This window comes from Nilaparvata lugens, chromosome 13 (assembly GCF_014356525.2).
Source record: "Nilaparvata lugens isolate BPH chromosome 13, ASM1435652v1, whole genome shotgun sequence".
Classification (NCBI taxonomy): domain Eukaryota; kingdom Metazoa; phylum Arthropoda; class Insecta; order Hemiptera; family Delphacidae; genus Nilaparvata; species Nilaparvata lugens.
Genome location: NC_052516.1, coordinates 7,797,782 through 7,817,960, shown reverse-complemented (window position 1 = coordinate 7,817,960; position 20,179 = coordinate 7,797,782). Strand labels below are relative to the sequence as shown.

General features: G+C 32.9%; 1 protein-coding gene across 9 annotated transcripts in view; it reads left to right on the top strand.

Annotated features, from left to right (window-relative positions):
- Window positions 1-20,179, top strand: part of LOC111053310 (TLD domain-containing protein 2) — a 381,057-nt gene that overhangs the window by 170,687 nt on the left and 190,191 nt on the right. For 7 of the 9 annotated variants that reach the window (XM_039439705.1, XM_039439706.1, XM_039439709.1 and 4 more), the window contains one exon: window positions 10,727-10,815. In XM_039439705.1, the coding sequence (XP_039295639.1) occupies window positions 10,727-10,815 (89 nt within the window). Of the gene's footprint in view, window positions 1-5,762; window positions 6,012-10,726; window positions 10,816-20,179 lie in introns of all 9 variants that reach the window. The other 2 variants (XM_039439710.1, XM_039439711.1) reach the window with 1 other exon arrangement.

Genomic DNA, 20,179 nt, shown 5'->3' with positions numbered 1-20,179 from the left:
ATTATTCATTAGCTAGTAGAGATTCCAGTATTTTATGGGAAATTAGTAATAGCACTTGTATTTTATCGAAATCTGTTATAACTTACATTATCCATTTACCGAAATTAAACGATTTATTTGAAAAATATGACCTTCTGTCTTATCCTGTTGAAATGGAATCAAATGTTCACACCATGAAATTAAAAGAAAAATCGATATCTGTGTCTCAAAACAAAAAGCTTTGGAAACTGACCAATTGTCAAAAATTCTCTTCTATTTCTTTCTGTACTTCAGGAGAAATTATACATGATAACTGTATTTTGTCTGTAGTAAATAATAAGGATTTGGATAGTTGTGTAAGAATAGAAATAATTAATGATAGACCATTTATGAATTATTTCGAAAATTGTAATTGTATTTTAGGATATAAGTTTGATCAAATTAATATCAATAATGGCACTATAAATACTCCTTCATCTTTCCTTATCAATCTGGATATCAATGATAAAATGACAGATGTAAAATTACCGTTTACTTCAGTTACCACATACGCACAAAAATTAAGTCATGTACCAAATAAAATTCATACTAAACTTATCGATTTGAAAGATGTTAGTGAACTTGATGATATTGAACCTAGAGATTTTGATTTTATAAATTTTGAAGATTCTTTCGTCCTTAAGACACGCCACATTGTAATTTTTGTTTTAAGTACATTTATACTTCTTGTAATTTTGATAATCGTTTATTACAAATTTAAGAAGCCAACCAGTGTACTAAATTACCGAATTGATACACAAGTACCAATATCATCAACCCCTACCATAAGCTATATTGTACCACCTAGAAATTAGATCTAAGTTAGTAAACTTTAATTTGTAACTTCATTTCAATTTTTGTAATTTTTGAGTGTCCCAAATTTATTTTTCGGGACGAAAAAAACTTAAGGAGGGAGGAATTATGTAAACTTGAACAATTGATGTGCTGACTACTATTTTTGTCAGTACCGCTTAGTGTCGCTCTCAGCGCGCTCATTTTAGTTAGTCTACTTCAGCCACTTGATGTGTTAACATGTATTTTTGCAAATAAAATTTCTTTTTAAAAACTGAGTTTTAATGAACGTGAACGTGTTTTATATATATATATATATCATACTACCTGATAAATTCTCTTTTATTTCATCTCTATCCTATAAATATACACTCCTGGAAATATTACTGTAGATACATGACTTCATTGTTTATATGTGTGACTTGTGTTAGATAACGTAAAGATTTTGTGTCGTAGCGCTATACGCTAAATAAATAAATACTGTAGATACAGTTGAATGCAATTCCATGAATATGTCTGTGCAGATTGAAATACATATAACTATAATACAGATTTGCAGTCCTAGGAATTCATCTATAGGGTAGATAGGGCCTTGCAGTCATGAATATATTTATATGTGCCGGGTGGATAACACTCAGTACAACAGGGCTAAGAAACAAGGCGCCAAATCCCAAGTTTGCCGCTTTGTATTTACAGCTGTGAATCTTTGTGAAGTTGGTAGCAATGTACAAACTTGGCCTTGAGGTTAAGAACGATCAACTTGTTTGCTTTTGTCGTTGGAGATGGATTAGTTATGTATGAGAGAGAAAGAGATTATAGTCCTAGAGAGTGAGAGATTGAGAGAGATTATAGACCTATAGGGTGAGAGAGAGATTATAGACCTAGAGTGAGAGAGAGATTATAGAGAACTAGAGAGTGAGAGAGAAAGAAGGACAGGCTTGGTTTAGGTTAGGTTGGGTAGGATTTGAGAAGTGTTAGGTTAGGTAGAGCTGTAAGAAAGTGAGGTTAGGTAGGGTGCTATGACGTTGAGGTTAGGGAGGTCGGTTTAGTAGATATGGTGGGAGAGAGAGGTGGAGATGAGTTTGCCAGGGTAAGAAGTGAGAGAGAAATATTGTTGGGAGGGTGAGTTGACGTCTTCTGTAGAATGATTAATGGTATTCCGTGTTCTCGTTGTGTGTGACCATTTGTATGTAGGCAGTTTCTTGTTGGCTTGAGTTTTGAAATACATATCTTTACATATATCACATATCTCCACAATACATATCTCTATTATAAATACATGTCAGTTGAGTTTCTTAGCGGTGGTTTGTGGAAGGGGGTGGAATTGATTAGTGTGCTATAAGTTGAGGGAAAATGTCGTATAGTGAGGTCTATGTTATAAGAAATTGCGGTCCATGTTATAAGGAATAGAGGTCTATGTTAATTAAGGAATTAAAGTAAGGAATTGTCCATGTTTTAATTAAATTGTTATTGGTTTAATAGGAATTGATTAGTATGCTATAAGTTGAGAGGAAAATGTCGTATAGTCAGGTTCACGTTATAAGGAATAAAGGTCTATGTTACTTAAGGAATTAAAGTGAGGAATTGTCCATGTTATAATTGAATTTTTATTGGTTCATGAGGAATTGATATTAGTCTGCTACAAGTTGAGGATAAATTTCCTTTAGAGAGGTATATTTTATAATAGCAGTGGAGAAAGATAGGAGAACACAGTTGCCGATTCTCTGCCTTGTCACTGCCTTCTATAGAGGGAAGCTGATACCGGTATAACTGATGTAATATTAACTGTTATTTATTTATTTATCACATTGTGTACAAATACTTAACATGAGGAAAGGCACAACAGGCTCATGCCCAAAACTGTCCCATTTCTAATTTATACTATACTGTCCAAATCAAAATGTTGGTTATGTCACTTTCACTTTTCACTGTTCATTCTTGTTTAAAATAATCAGTTATATTTTATTTGTGAAGAAAATATAGTTTTTAATGATTAAATAATTCATTCTCATAATTGAGATGCAATATTTTGCCAATCAATGATATTTATACATGGTTAAAAACGGTCTGGCTACATTGTGGGATTAGAAAAGGATAGTGCTATCGGTTTTATCTCCTTCCTGTATAGGGCTACTTGTAATATAAATATAAAGAAAATAAATAAAAATCTCAGTACCCTTTTTTTTTAAATATTTTATCACAACATGTTTCGGTCATTTATGCCATTTTAATTATAAGAAAATTATATTATAAGATATCACTTGAAAATGGCATAAATGACCGAAACATGTTGTGATAAAATATTTAAAAAAAAAAGGGTACTGAGATTTTTATTTATTTTCTTTATATTTATAGTGCTATCTGTTTTGTCGAATGATAGACAAGGATAGCAACACCAATGGTAATCAAATGCTGCTATTATAACGTGTACCTCACTGTTTCGAGAGGGTTCAGTTACCAGTTTCATTAAATGTTTAGGTTTTGTGAGATGGTAAAAACTGATGGTAGAATATGCTCATAATTAGCATATATGTGGGTGGAGAAACTGTTGACTCGAAATTAATTTGAATTATTCGATAAGCTTGTCCCTTGATTATTATTCTTGTTGATTTATGCTTAAACTATTTATTCTTCTGTAAACTAACAAATTATCATAATTTATTTTCAACTATAATATATATTAATGAGTAGAATAACTACTTGAAATAATAGATGGAAAAATAAATATTAGTATATTAGGCAGATAAACTTTATCATATAATTATGTCAATTTTGTCACATTAGGGCCCGGTTGCACAAAAGCCTGGTTAATTATAATCCTGGTTAATTTCACGAGAACCAATCAGAGAAGGCTTTTTGAAAAGACGGCTTCTATGATTGGTTCTCGTGGAACTAATCACAATTACAATTTGACCGGATTTTTTGCAACCGGCACTAGGTATTTTGTTTTAGTTTTAGCATAGAGAAACAATAGCGTAAGGAAACTTACGCTATTGTTTCTCTGTGGTTTTAGGCATGAGAATAACAAAGTTTGATGATTAATATAAATTTAAAAGCTTTTAAAATAATCTGTAGCCCAGCTTTAGCATGCATTGCAAGGTTTGGTTTTGGCCATCAAAGTAAAAACCCAAAAAATATTTCGGCTTACTTTGATTCATAACTAAATTACTTCATACCTATTCTCAGTTTCACAAGCAAGAGATAACTAATTAATTAACAATTTTTGTTTTCCTTTTTGAATTAGTTTCCCCAATTTTTTTGAAGTTCTTATCTTCCCATGTCTTGTTTTTGAGTTCAATATTCCAGAAATGTGTTCAATGTTTTCCTCATAATCTTTTATTTGTGTAATAATATTTTCAACATCTTGTGAGTTGTTGAAAAGTTAACATAAATATCTTGCAAGCTCAAAAGTTTTATTATGATGTGTTATTAGGTTCTCTTTAGATGCTTATGATCTAGTCTATGGCAGACTGTGAACGGTTTAAGTTACAGTGCATTTTCACACTTCCAAGGTAGAATTATCTATACAACTAGGAAATAATCTATTGGAATATTTCCCCAAAAAAATCTTGTCAAGCTTAAGGTGCGTACAGACTTTCGCTCTGCTCCGCAACCGAACGTCACTCAGGCAGAGCGATTGATGATCGACCGGGGAGCAACAATGGTTCGACCGGGGAACGCGAGAAGATCTAACATCTTCCATAACGTTCATGATGGGTGCGTGGGCGGTGCGACTGTGGTTCGATGGTGGTACGAGGGCGGTACGAGGGAGGAGCGTGCTCGGTGCTGGTTGGAAGCGCGAATATGTGTACGCAGCTTAATACGATAGCTTATTACTGTCGACTGAACACGATGCAATTAACTTGAAGCAAGCTACTTGCAACCCAACTGGCCTCGTGTAAACTAGGTATCCCAGTTATAATCTCAGATTTGTTTTTAAATCTTAGGTTTGGTTGCATAAAAACCGGTTAAATTTCAATCGTGATCAATTTCACGTGAACCAATCAGAGAAGGCTTTTTTGAAGAGAAAGCTTCTCTGATTGGCTCTCGCAGAATTAATCACGATTAAAATTTAACCGGTTTCTATGCAACCGGCACTTTGTCTTTGGGTGTTTGTAGGTAATATGGCTCATCAACAACAATAATATAAACCGATAGACTCAATGGTTCATTAGATCTAATAAGTGACCTAGAAACCGTGCCTTAGTTAATCAAATTCATGAGGATTCTATTTCGATTATTCAACAAAATAAGATTATGACATTTAGATCAAGACACAAAACATATTTGTGATCATGTATAGATTCAATGTTTCATTAGGTGTCCTAGAAACAGTGACTTAGTTAATCAAATTCTTGATGATTCTATTTCAAAATTTCAACAAAATAAGATTGTTTATGACATTTGTATCGAGACACGAAACATTTATGATCCTTTATAGATTTTTCAATGTATAGATTCAATGTTCCATTAGGTGTCCTAGAAACAGTGCCTTAGTTAATCAAATTCTTGATGATTCTATTTCAATTTTTCAACAAAATAAGATTGTTTATGACATTTGCATCAAGACAAAACATTTGTGATCATGTATATATTTTTCAACATTATTCTGGGGCGTATTCATAAACGATTCTCTAGTTAGTTTCAGGCAAGCAAGCTTTAGTTCCTGGCGACCGATGGGTTTGGTAGGGTGGTCATGCTAGGGTAGGTTAGGTAGGACAGGTTAGGTTAGGTTGGCTTGAACCAATCAGAACAACTGATTGTTTAGTAGCTGGTTGCTTTAGCAACTAATGTGTGGCTAAGGATATTCTTGAGATGAATACGGACATTTTTTTGAGATAAATTCGTTTATAAATACGGACGAATGTTTCTCAATACCATTCAAATGTAGAATGTGAATACCGGTACCTACATTTAGGATGTAGATTCAAATTTTTATTTCAAATTCGTAGTTCAACAGAAAGTGAATGGCGATCGATTGTGCAAGTTTCAATAGACTTCAATAAATTCGTGTGACTTTTAATAATTTTCGTGAGCTGGAATTTGTCGAAAAATGAATACTAATAGACTGAAGTGCATCTTACTGAATAATCACGTGATGGGCGTGGATAACTATTGCGCTTACTATGAACCGAAAAACGATCACATATTGGGTTCATATGATGATGATGATGATTATGTTATTTTATTTTTCAATAAAGGTAATGTTGGTTTTCTTCATATGTGTTTGTGCTGTCCTGGGATTACTCATCACTTGTCACTTCTAATATTTGTCACTCCACAATCAACCACTCTTGTTAACTGTCACTGAAAAAGTTAACTATCACTTAACTCTTGTTAACTATCACTTAACTCTTGTTAACTACCACTTCTTCGTTCTGTGTTGTAAAGATTTATCTTGTTATTCTTTGATTTAAACTGCTTTAGGACCGGCATAAACGCTTGAGCCAAGCTAGTCGTAGGGCGAACCCATATTAGGCGTTTTTGAAGGGTATTTTCAGGCGCTAACCCAATCAGCCAATTGGAGAGCTTCCTGCTCTGCCGACTCTTGAAACGCCTGAAAAACTGCTAAATATGGTTTTGCCCTTAATCGAAAGACTAGGCACACACCGGTTAGTCAAGACAAGATTAGTCACGTTTAGTCACAATACTTAACATAGCTGTTTGTGACGCAACACACACCGATTAGTCATTGCAATAGACATGTCTTCATAAGCAACTATGTGAAGTATTTTGACTAAACGTGACTAGTCTTGTCTTGACTAACTGGTGTGTGCCCACCCAAGGGCTGGGCGTACACCGATTGGTCAAGACTAGTCACGTTTAGTCACAATACTTCACATAGCTGCTTATGAAGAAATGTCTAATTGCAATGACTAATCAGTGAGTGTTGCTTCATAAGCAACTATGTGAAGTATCGTGACTAGTCTTGTCTTGACTAACCAGTTAACTAACACTAGTTAGTCAAGACAAGACTAGTCACGTTTAGTCACAATTTATTATACTGCTTAAGGCTGTGCGTACACCGGTTAGTCAAGACAAGACTAGTCACGTTTAGTCACAATTTTTCACATAGCTGCTTGTGACGCAACTCACACCGATTGCAATTAGACATGTCTTCATAAGCAGCTATGTGAAGTATTGTGACTAAACGTGACTAGTCTTGTCTTGACTAAGCCCAGCCTCAAGCAGTGCCTATATAAATACTGCATGCTCAGAGTTGTGTTCTTTGTCTTTGTTTCATTTCTGTGTTGTGCTTTCATTTTATTCTGTTGTCTTATTGAAAATTATGTCTATCTTTTTCTGAAAATTTGAAAGTTTAACGGGGGATTAGATAGCTAAATTTTTTGTAGAGCTAGATGTAATAGATGGGATAGTTGATTGGTGAACCCAATTAGGGAATAAAAGAAAGTGCAGTAGATAATTTATTAATGATTTATAATTAGATAAAGTAGATAATTTATTAATTTTTCTCTTAAAACATTTATTGAAGACGAGCAGGTTTTACCCGTGATCTGCAAAGGTCTGTTAAAAGCACAAAATGGTTGAATTTATAGTTTTATAGTTTCATGCTGATATTGAAAGTAAACACTGTATAATAATTCACAATAGAAAAACTATTTGGGGTGTTTATCTTAAGTAAACTTTGTAAGTTATCACAGAATGAATAATTTGTTTTAATTATTAAAATTTGAGATTGATTAATAGAAATGAAAATAGATCTATAACCATCCTCGGTGATAACTCTGTATAACAAATTGAATAAATTTGTTTCAATCATTAAAATTTGAGATTGATTAATAGAAATGAAAATGATTAATACAATGAGACCTATAATCATCCTCTAGTTCAAAACATGATGATGTGTCAAACATGGAAATTTGGAAATTCGAGGGGAAAATTTAGTATCTCGTACATATATAAGCTAATTCCTTATAGAATATGCTATATAGCTATAAGCTATATAGTATTATAGAATATGGTATTTTTGAGAAATTCAGGACGCCTAAAATAGATTTACCTTTCTGACTAATAATAACCTAATACATAGATAACATACTAGCAAACGATTCCAAGTTAAAGATAATGGAAATTGAAGTAATTTATTAGGATTCAAAGTGAAGATTCATTACCTATATTCTGGGAGGCAGAACTTTCTGAATAGGAATGAGATTAATGATAATAAATTTAAATAATAAAGATAGATGAAATAATTCTCAAGAATTTGATCCTAGCATATAAAGCGAAAATAAAAAACTAAGGATGGATATAAAATGCCTTTAAATTTTGATTTTATGTCTCCGTGGTTCCTCAGAGTGTTTCGTCAACTTTCACCTATTTGTTTGTCCTGTATATCATCGTTACTTACCTGCACATCTATATTTATTTCTTGTAGATTTTCTATAATTTTATTTATTTTTATATTTCTATCCACTCACTTTTGTGTGTTAATTTCCAACTCACCCACTTCTTGTGTTTTATTACTTTGTGAATACTTTCATATTTTTCATTGTTGATTTTTTGAAAATTTATCCTTATAGTTGTATTGTTAGTGATGTTGTAGTATTTCTCTATAAACATGAATGAATAAACACAATTAAATGTTGTCAAACACTATCTATATTATTAAATTAGCTGTATTCATTACCACTATTTTTTTAAATAGGTACTGCTTCGTCTGAATTTCCTTTCAAATATTACAACAGACAGACAGATAAAATATATTTATTTTCAAAAAATGCAATTTACAAAGCAAAAATCTTTTCTACTCATTTTCAATATAAAACAACAACAACAAAGAATAAAACAACCTCATAAATACACTAAGCCATATATATCTTTAGAAAATGGTCTGCATGGGCAAAAAATGCCAGTGCGCAAACCATAGTTGCATATTAACTTTGAGTATCTAATTCAAAGGTTTAATTTTGATAAATATTTAAATAGTGGTAGATAACATTTCGTTGTGTTTATCAAAATTAAACCTTTGAAATAGATACTCGAAGTTTTGATATTCAAACGAAAGTACGGACGATGCAGTACTTAATTACCTGATGTTTGATAAACTTTAAATATTAAAACGAATTTGATCACTTGTCAAATATTTGATACCATTTGACTACATTATTTTGAAGCTTATCCAATATCGGTCCTCACCTGTCGTTTGTTGTAACATTATTCTATCAAGCTCATGTCCAATATATTTGTTGATAATTTTTGACATTCCGCATTTTATAGAATACATTCGTTTCTCTTCCACACCTCAAGTAAATTCGAAGCTCCATTAGATTCATAACCATTGAGTATATTCTCCCCAATATTTCTAGAAATGTCTTAATTTTAATTAACGTTAACATCTTCTCAATATTTTTTAAAAATGTGATTATCATTTCTGTGGGTAGATGACACAAGTTGATAAGTCACATTTTTGACCATATTGAGTTATGCATATGGTTGTGTTCAGAAAAATTAGATCTATAAGATGGTATAACTAAATATATTGTATCTCTATAAATAGCTGAGATATAGGCCTTGCTTAAGCCTGATAGAGCATTTTCTTCCAAACCCCAAGATGACAAATATTGATAAGTACATATATCTCAACACTCTTCTACCGGGTTTGTATTATAATCCAATTATCAAAAGATGGCAAAATTTGATAAGTGTATGTACTGGTAGGCTATTATAAAATCTGAAAATCAATAGCCCATATTGAGAACTACATAACCCATACAACTTTGCAAACAGTTCAAGTTTGGTTAACTTGATCAATACTTGTAAATAATATCAATTAATTGTTAAAAAATATATTCAAATTTCTAAAAAATCGATTTTTAAGATATTTCCTATACTGTTACATTGTGAATTTAAACATTTGGCAGATGGCAAAACATGATATCTCTGACATCACTTGCAAAAATTCTCAATAGTTAATTTAAATAAATGTTTTATTCCTTGATATTTTATATTTAAATAGTCGAAGATCAGCTGATTATATTAGTGTAAAATGGGTAAGAAAAAATATTATAGATAATTTTTGCAGCTATGCCAAACTTTCAAATTGCTCTCCTGAAAAGTTTACAAATCATGACTTATCAGCTTGTGTCATCTACCCACAGATTTGTCACATGTGTTATGCAATTTCCAAATTGTTGGATACATCGAACACAATATATCACACAAAGGAACCTTTGTTTTCTCCTAATCTTCTATTATTAAAATCTTCTCAATCCTTTTCTAAAATGTGACCATCATTTGTCACATGTGTTAAGCAATTTCCAAATTGTTGGATACATCGAACACAATATATCACATAAAGGAACCATTGTTTTCTCCTAATCTTCTATTATTAAAATCTTCTCAATATTTTTCTAAAATGTGACCATCATTTGTCACATGTGTTAAGCAATTTCCAAATTGTTGGATACATTGAACACAATATATCACACAAAGTAACCTTTGTTTTCTCCTAATCTTCTATTATTAAAATCTTCTCAATATTTTTCTAAAATGTGACCATCATTTGTCACATGTGTTAAGCAATTTCCAAATTGTTGGATACATTGAACACAATATATCACTCAAAGGAACCTTTGTTTTCTCCTAATAATTTTTTATCAATTAGGGCGGGTTGCACAAACACCTGCTGAATTTTAAACTTGATCAAATGCCGACTGAACCAATCACAGAAGCCTTATTTTCGAAAAAGCCTTCTATTATTGGTTCTTGTGACATTATTTAATAACGATTAAAATTTAACAGACTTTTGTGCAACCGGATCTTAATGTTTGTATCATCTCCCCTATTGTTCTAAGAAAATGCAAAATTCTCTGTAAGAAATTTGTTCTGTTTGCCAAATTTAATTGTAATTTATTGTTTTCCTCTCAATAATGAATTGTTTTCTATCTCTTTCCAGATGGAGACGGGTACCAGGGTAGTAAAGAGAGTCTCACAGACAGCCACAAAATGCACAAGTCACTACCTCAAAAAACCACCACATATAAGGTATGATAAACTTCACTACAAACTAAACTAATTTCGAAAATACTAGGGAAATTTTTTTTCAACCTCCGATCACATATCATGAGACACAGACAAGCGGGAAGGGGGTGATTTTTACAGAGCTGAATTTTGAATAATTTTATGAATAATTCATTATTACATTCCACAATCACAATATCAAATGAATGATTGGGAGAGAAACAACAGGATATACCCAAAACTGTTCCTCTCCCAAATTTTGATTAAAATATTCCAAATAAGGTTATGAAAACACTTATATAAAGATCACAAAAATTTACAGTCCAAATATACATAATACTGAAAATTTTGTATCTGGGTTGATCAGAAAATCTGAACTGCTTGTCTTCCCCACCAAACACCCTGTGGTCGTTGCGCCAGATCATAGAGAATAGATAGCATAAGAAGATATCCTATGTTTGTATAATTCATGCAAAGTTTGCAAGTTTTGTATCGAATTATGTTGTTTTGTGTCAAGTAGGGATGATACTGTATCATAGTGTGTTGATACTGTATCATGTGTGGTGATACCATAGAGAAAATATAGCATAAGTAGATATGCCATGGTTTGTGGAATTATTCATTCAAAGCTTGTAAGTTTTGTGTCAAATTATGGTGTTGTGTAACAAGTAGAGATGATACTGTATCATATTGTGTTGATACTTTATCGTTTATGGAGATACCATAGAGAAAAGATAGCACAAGAAGATATCCAATGGTTTGTAGAATTCATTCAAAGTATGAAAGTTATGTATCAAATTATATTGGTATGTAACAAGTAGAGATGATACTGTATCATAGTGTGTTGATAATGTATGATGTGTGGTGATACTGTATCATTTTGTGGTGATACTTTATCATTCATGGTGATACAATAGAGAAAAGATTGCACATGAAGATATCCCATGGCTTGTAGAATTCATTCAAAGTTTGGAAGTTTTGTATCAAATTATTTTGATGTGTATCAAGTAGGGATTATACGGTATCATAATTGTGTTGATACTGTATCATTTATGGTGATACCATAGATAAAAGATAGCACAAGAAGATATCCCATGGTATAGGCCGTTTATGTTTCAATTTTCAATGTCAACTCAAGCCGATAGTCCTAGTAGTTCTTTTTGGAGAAGCTATGTGACGCTGGTCGTCTCTCATACTGTGCCATTCTTACACTCTCACCCCCAACAAAACAGTAGGCCTAATAATAGACAGTAGTCGGCTTGAGTTAACAAAAAATCGGCTTGAAATTTGAAACATAAACGACCCAAACTATGGGATATCTTGTGAAATATTTTCTCTATGAGCCAGATCGTCAATTGTTGTTTAGTTGAAGACCCAGAAACATGACCGCCTCACTCTAGTCTGCCGACAAGGGATAGTTGTATGATTTTATTAGTTTATTGCAAGCAAAAGGCAATAGTCCAGTATATTATACCGAGTGTCCCACGAAGAAGTTTACACGTTTAATTTTATATTGCGTACCCATTCTTGCACAGCATTTTTTTTAATTTTACACAGCTCACAAAGTAGGTTCTGAAAATATTCTGGGAAAATTTCAGAAGTTGAAAAAGTTCGGTGGATGAATGGGCACGTAATAGAAAATCAAACGTGTTAACCTCTTCGTGGGACACCCGGTATATACCGGAGTATTTATATATAATAGTTATGTATATATACCGGAGAACGATTCAAGCTTAAACAGAAAGCGGTATGAGTGATGGTGGTGTATGTGAAAGGTGTCGTACAATAATTGAACACGTCAGGTGAAATGACTTCCGGAATCGTTGTGATTGGAATGAACACGTCAAGTTGTCGGTCCCGGCTGCCTAAAAAGCAGTCGTTAGGTCATGTCAGAGGCCCTGAAATTGATCAGTTGCGACCTGAAAACTCTGACACCAGACCTGAGCCAGCCAGTCACTCGATATTATTATCATTAGTGAATTAAAATATATGAAGGAATCTAGTATGTATATATAGTACATCAAATTGTGAATTAGAAGATATGAAAAATACTGTAAAATGCAAAATACATTTTTCACAATTATTATGTTTCACAAAAATAAATTCACAATTAGTGAATTGATTAAATAATATATGATAGAGACTAGTATAACGGTCGATCCCGGCTGCCTAAAACCAGTCTTTAACTCATGTCAGAGGCCCTGAAATTGATCAGTTACGACCTGAAAACTCTGACACAAGACCTGAGCCAGCCAGTCACTCGATACCATTATGATTAGTGAATTGAATTTGAAATATATGAGACTAGTATTTATAAACACTACGTCATCAAAAATAGTGAATTAGTAGATATGAAAACTACTGTACAATGCAAAATACAACGATATCACATTCCACAAAACAATTAAGAGTCCATAATTATGATACTAAAAGCCCACTATCTGTCAGACTAATGCTCTAATTTATTTCGTTCCAACACTTTCCTTTCTTCTTATCAGAAATGTTCGCTTAAGGTGACACATTGTAAATTGTACCGTCTTTGAAACAACTACAGTTTTTGTGAGTCCTATTGTCTCAGTCCGTTCCGTTCGTAAATCCAGTCTTCGTTCATTAGTGATTTTGTCATTGGCTACATTTTGTGAAATCTGTGGTGTAAAAATTAATTCTGAACACTTGGTTCTCGTTTTTCAGTGATTTTGTCATATTATTAGTGATTTGCAGTTTTAAGGCTGATTTTCAGTCGAACCCACCAATATATTAGATACCACTAGTTAAAACCACTCGTTAATAGTTATTGTTACTGACTTTCATCCTTAATTTTTTTAATTGTTATTACAAACTTGACTTGTGTTAATCCAAACTAAACAAATCGTGATATTCTTCCATTAGTGATTCAATTATTACAAGTGGTTTTTGAGTTATTTTGATGCAGTAAACCTACAAAATTGTGAAAATATCGTCTCTTCAGTGAGTTTTTCATAGTCTACATATTCAGTTCCCTCGAGTAAAGATATTGATAGCTTCTTGAAAGTGTTATTCTATCTTGAAGTAACGCCCATTCATCAATTCAGGGCTGTTCAAGAATCAAAGGTAAATTTTTTCTTCCATTAGTAAGTTATTTTTGAAGCAGTAAACCTACGAAATTGTGAAAATATCGTCTCTTCAGTGAGTTTTTCAGTCTACATATTCAGTTCCCTTGAGTAAAGATATTGATAGCTTCTTGAAAGTGTTCATTAATTAGTGTTTATTCTTTAAAGTATTCATTAATTCAGGGCTGTTCAAGAATCCAAGGTAAAGTTCTTCTTCCTTTACTTTTTACTGATTGTTAGTGAGATGCACTTTCTTCAGAACCTGATTAACATTGGTTTGCAATCCTTGTGTGTAATTAGACAAAGCAGATAGCTCTATCCATTAAGGTCGTGGTTAAGTGGTAGAATGGACATTACTGTCCCAACTTCGCCACGTCAACAAATAAAAAAGTCATTCCATTCTATTAATTTCTAGCTCTGTACCGTTGTAGAATTATTAGTAGGCTATAGATAAATATATTTTTGTTTTCTATCCAGTTTCTCAACCTTCAAAATTCTTAGTTTCTGTTGTTCTTGAGTGAAAGGGACTAAATTTCAGAAAAGTGCAATCATAACCTCATTTCGGACTTTGAAAATAATTCTATCAAAATTTGGGAGAGAAATAGTACAAGGAGTATACTTAGCTTTCCTCTCCCATTCATGGCTTTCTTGTAAAAATTAGAATAATAAATAAATAAAATAAATAAATAAATATAATAAACTATTAGAAAAACACTTCTTTTACCGTATATGGGCTACTTTTGTACATTTTATTCATTCATTTTTATTCATTTATTTATTTACAATGCAAATAACACTAATGTAATAACATTGAAAGATAAAATAATAAGGTAGTCCTTGTGCTATTTTTATTCCAAATTCATAGATGACAAAGTCCAAGATAAGTACAAATTAATAAAAACAATGTAAAAACTTGTAGTACCCTTTATTATTGAAAACTTAATAAAATATTTTTACTTTTAATTTCGACCATAAAACTTGAAAATGACCTAAGTTATGGTTGAAACTAGTCGTTAAAATATTTTAAAGTTTTCAATAATAAAGGGTACTACAAGTTTTTATATTGTTTTTATTAAACTATTAGAATATGTTAAGGAGTGGGTTCGAATCCCGGGTCGGGCAAGATATTTTTCTCGGACCACTCCCGTGTTTCGGGTAGACACGTCAAGTCGTTGGTCCCGGCTGCCTAGAAAACCGCCGTTGAGTCATGTCAGGTTCTGAAATTGATCAGATGCGAACTGAAAACTCTGACACCAGACCTGAGCCTGCCAGGTCGCTCGGCATTATCCTGGAGAAAAGATAGCATAAGAAGATATACCATGATACAGGGCGTTTATGTTGCAAATTCCACTGTTAACTCAAGCCGATAGTCCTAGTACTTGTTTTTCGTGAAGCTATGTAGTGGGATAGCTATGTAGGAGATATGCCATGGTATAGGGCGTATTATGTTGCAAATGTCACTGTTGATTCAATCCGATAGTCCTAGTAGTTCTTTCTTGTGACGCTGGTAGTCTCTCATACTGTGCCGTTCTTACACTCTTACCCGGCAAATACAGTAATAGACAGTAGACGACAGTAATCAGCTTGAGTTAACAAAAAACGGCTTGAAATTTGAAACATAAACGACCTATACTATGGGATATATTCTCATGCTATCTTTTCCCTATGGTATCATCACAACATGGTACAGTATCACCACAACAGTTTCGGGCTCAGCCTGTTTTTCCTTTCCCAATCATTCATAGTATTGAGAATTATATTTTATGTATCAATGTATAAAATGATACAGTATAAACACACTATGATACTGTATCATCTCAACTTGATACACAACACAATAATTTGATACAAAACTTCCAAACTTTGAAAGAATTCTACAACCCATGGGATATCTTCTTATGCTATCTTTCCTCTATGGCGTTATTATTATAATTCTCTCTTTTATCTCCATTTTCATGAGTCATAATAAAGTGTCATTGGCTTATTTAGCAAAATGACACCTCTTCTATCTTGGTATATTGAGGAAACTTCTAACCAACGATATTGTGCAAAGTATTACAGACTGCTTTCTGCATTTAAATGTTGTACCCATACAGGCAGTCTCAAACTGTGCAACCCATTATTATTACTAGTAGTTCTGTGAACAGTAGACCTCACGCAGTATTTCATCCACAAGTACCTGATTGAAACTATAGACCTTAAGGAAATACAGCAATAGACTGGCTTCTCCACACATCTGTATAATCACTTGTCAGCTGATTTATGATGAATAATTCTATAGTCTGATTTTTACTCTAATATTGGCTTATGAAGGAGGCTCCTTTTTCCTTTTATATTACCCTTGAAATAAAAAATTTCCAAAAACCTTATATATACGTCGACGCGCAATTAAAAAAGGAACATACCTGTCAAATTTCATGAAAATCTATTAACACGTTTCGCCGTAAATGCGCAACATATAAACATTTAAACATTCAAACATTAAGAGAAATGCCAAACCATCGACTTGAATCTTAGACTTCACTTCGTTCGGTAAATTATTATTTGAACATTTAATCTCAATTATGAACATTCATTTCTATATCAACGTATAGTTAAATGTATATGTACTGGATGAGTAAAAATATATTTGAGGTAGATTAGAGAAATGGCAGCAACCTTGCTTCAATTATTGCGTTATGACATAGAGCTTCCTCAGTTGAATAACATCAGGTGTTTAATGCTCCAATGAAGCAAACGACTGCGGCAATGTCAAACTGTTTTGATTCAATCAGCCAACAGGTCGCGCTTATTATGTTATGACTCACTGCTCATCTGTTCAAATATTTGTTGAGATTACAATGAAACTGAGTTGGGATAACAACGTTTTAGCTGATGTACGCGCGCGTCTAATTGTTTCAAACATGTAGAATTCGAGCTTTTTTGTTGAATTTTAGTGAAAATGTTAATTGGATGTAGAATTGGAGTTATTTTAGTTGAATTTGAGTTAACATGAGTTTATTTGACACAAAAACCTTGTCAAATGTGTGTTTATTTTTTCTCAAAATGTTATGTTTTCCTCGAAATGTTGTGTTTTCCTGGAACTACTTTGTTGGGTTGAAACTATGTATTTTTTAGTTCAATTTTGTGTGTTATTCTGGTGTAGAGTGTCGTGTTTATGGACAAACGTTTCAAAATTGTGGTGTTGGTTTGCTGGTTTGATTGGAAGTACACATTCATGTTTGGTGATTGAACTGATGGGTTGTTGGACCCAAGTTATTGAATTGTTGGATTCCTTGAAAAGTTGAGATTGTCTGTATTTGAAACTCTTGAAGGTTCGCGTTTGGAGTTGTTGTGTCGTAAACGTAATGTTTGTGAACTGTTTTCCCAACAAATTTGTGCGAATTAACTATTTTAAAGTTCACGTTTGTGAACAGTTTTTGCTCTGAGTAATCAACTGTTTTCCCAACAAATTGTGCGAATTAACTGTTTTACTTTTGAGTTCACGTTTGTGAACAGTTTTTGCTCAGAGTAATCAACTGTTCTCCCAAAAAATTTGTGCGAATTAACTATTTTAAAGTTCACGTTTGTGAACAGTTTTTGCTCTGAGTAATCAACTGTTCTCCCAAAAAATTTGTGCGAATTAACTGTTTCCTCAACATATCTTTGCGAATTAACTGTTTCCTCAACATATCTTTGCGAATTAACTGTTTAACTTTTAAGTTTACGTTTGTGAATAGTTTTTGCTCAGAGTAATCAACTGTTTTCCCAACAAATTTGTGCGAATCAACTGTTTTACTGTTTAAAGTTCACGTTTGTGAACAGGTTTTGCTCAGAGTAATCAACTGTTCTCCCAAAAAATTTGTGCGAATTAACTGTTTTACTTTTAAGTTCACGTTTGTGAACAGTTTTTGCTCTGAGTAATCAACTGTTTTCCCAACAAATTTGTGCGAATTAACTGTTTCCTCAACATATCTTTGCGAATTAACTGTTTAACTTTTAAGTTTACGTTTGTGAATAGTTTTTGCTCAGAGTAATCAACTGTTTTCCCAACAAATTTGTGCGAATCAACTGTTTTACTGTTTAAAGTTCACGTTTGTGAACAGGTTTTGCTCAGAGTAATCAACTGTTCTCCCAAAAAATTTGTGCGAATTAACTGTTTTACTTTTAAGTTCACGTTTGTGAACAGTTTTTGCTCTGAGTAATCAACTGTTTTCCCAACAAATTTGTGCGAATTAACTATTTTAAAGTTCACGTTTGTGAACAGTTTTTGTTCAGAGTATTCTAGTGACAATCACAAAGTGCCAAGTGTTCTATGAATTGTTTTGTTTCAAAATGTTGTCTACATAAACGTCGCATATTCACAATGTTGTCAACTCCAACAGTTTGTGGCACATATAATTCAATCCAAGCGTCAAATTCTTTGCAGCTTTGTAGGTTACTCTAATCTCGGATTTCAGTTAAACTTAGACTCAAAATTCAGTCGATTGAATTGAATCTTCAGGTCGTCTTGTAAAGCTGTCATAGTATGTGTTTCTAAGAGATTTGGAGTTACATTAGTTTGGATTTAGTTCAAATCAAAATCTTTATTTTGCCAAAATACAAAAATAGAAATTAACAAAGGCATTCCAAAATAGTTTGCGTAAATTATGTTTAATTATAAAAAAAGCATATCAGAACAAACTAAGTTCTAATTTATTGAATGTATATTAGAGTTTGATGGAAAACTTACTATCATCAGACTCTCCATATTTCTATTCAAAGTGTTGTGTAAAAATGATAATCCCAATCTATATAATCATCAAAATATCGGATCTACAAAGAAGTTGAAAATATACAGTGTATGTGTAGACATTTGAGACTATTAATTTATTCATATACATGTATAATTCAGATGAAAACAACAGGCATTTGCCCCAAACTGCTTTAAACCTTAATTGACCGTGCGAAGTGAGGTTTAAGATTCAAGTCGACGGTTTGGCATTTCTCTTAAATGTTTATATGTTACGCATTTACAGCAAAACGCGGTAATAGATTTTCATGAAATTTGACAGGTATGTCCCTTTTTTAATTGCGCGTCGACTTATATACAAGGTTTTTGGAAATTTTGCATTTCAAGGATAATATAAAAGGAAAAGGAGCCTCCTTCATACGCCAATATTAGAGTAAAAATCAGACTATAGAATTATTCATCATAAATCAGCTGACAAGTGATTACACAGATGTGTGGAGAAGCCAGTCTATTGCTGTATTTCCATAATGTCTATAGTTACAATCAGGTACTTGTGAATGAGAATACTGCGTGAGGTCTACAACTGTTCACAGAACTACTAGTTATGAGACATGACTGTGTTGTGTATCCGCCATACACTGAATAAATAGATAGTAATCGTATCTACGATGTATGATTTGTCGAGAAAGACTTTTAGATCACCTGTGCAGTGAACTCTTTTGGATTACAGTGTTTTCATATTGGATTTAGTTTTGATGAGGTGTTCAGTTTGCAATAATTTACGGTGGCTGGATTGTATTTGCAGTAAACTACATCAAATGAGTGGACTATGCAGATTCTGTTTTAAACAAATAGTGAGATATATTTGTTCAACTTTCAATTTCCACACATGTTCAATTCATAAATTCATATAATTTAAGCCGTCAATAGGCCTCATGTCTGTTAGATCAGTCGGAACCGACAGTTAACGTGCTCATTGGCAACCATGTCATCCTTCCATTTCCACTGATATTTGTTCAACTTTCAATTACCAAGCATGTTTAATTCATGAATGCACAAATAATTTAAGCCGTCAATAGGCCTCACAACTGTTAGATCAGTCGGAACCGACAGTTTAACGTGCTCATTGGCAACCATGCCATCCTTCCATTTCCACTGATCTTTGTCCAACTTTCAATTACCAAGCATGTTTAATTCATGAGTGCGCATAATTTAAGCCGTCAATTGGCTCACAACTGTTATATTATATCAGTAGGGATCGACAGTTTAACGTGCTCATTGGCAACCATGCCATCCTTCCATTTCCACTGATATTTTTTCAACTTTCAATTACCAAGCATGTTTAATTCATGAATGCACATAATTCAAGACGTCAATAGGCCTCACAACTGTTATATATCAATCGGAACCGACAGTCTAACGTGCTCATTGGCAACCATGCCATCCTTCCATTTCCACTGATATTTGTTTGACTTTCAAATACCAAGCATATTTTATTCATGAATGCACATAATTTAGCCTTCAATAGGCCTCACGACTGTTATAATATATCAGTCGGGACCGACAGTTTAACGTTCCCATTGGCAAC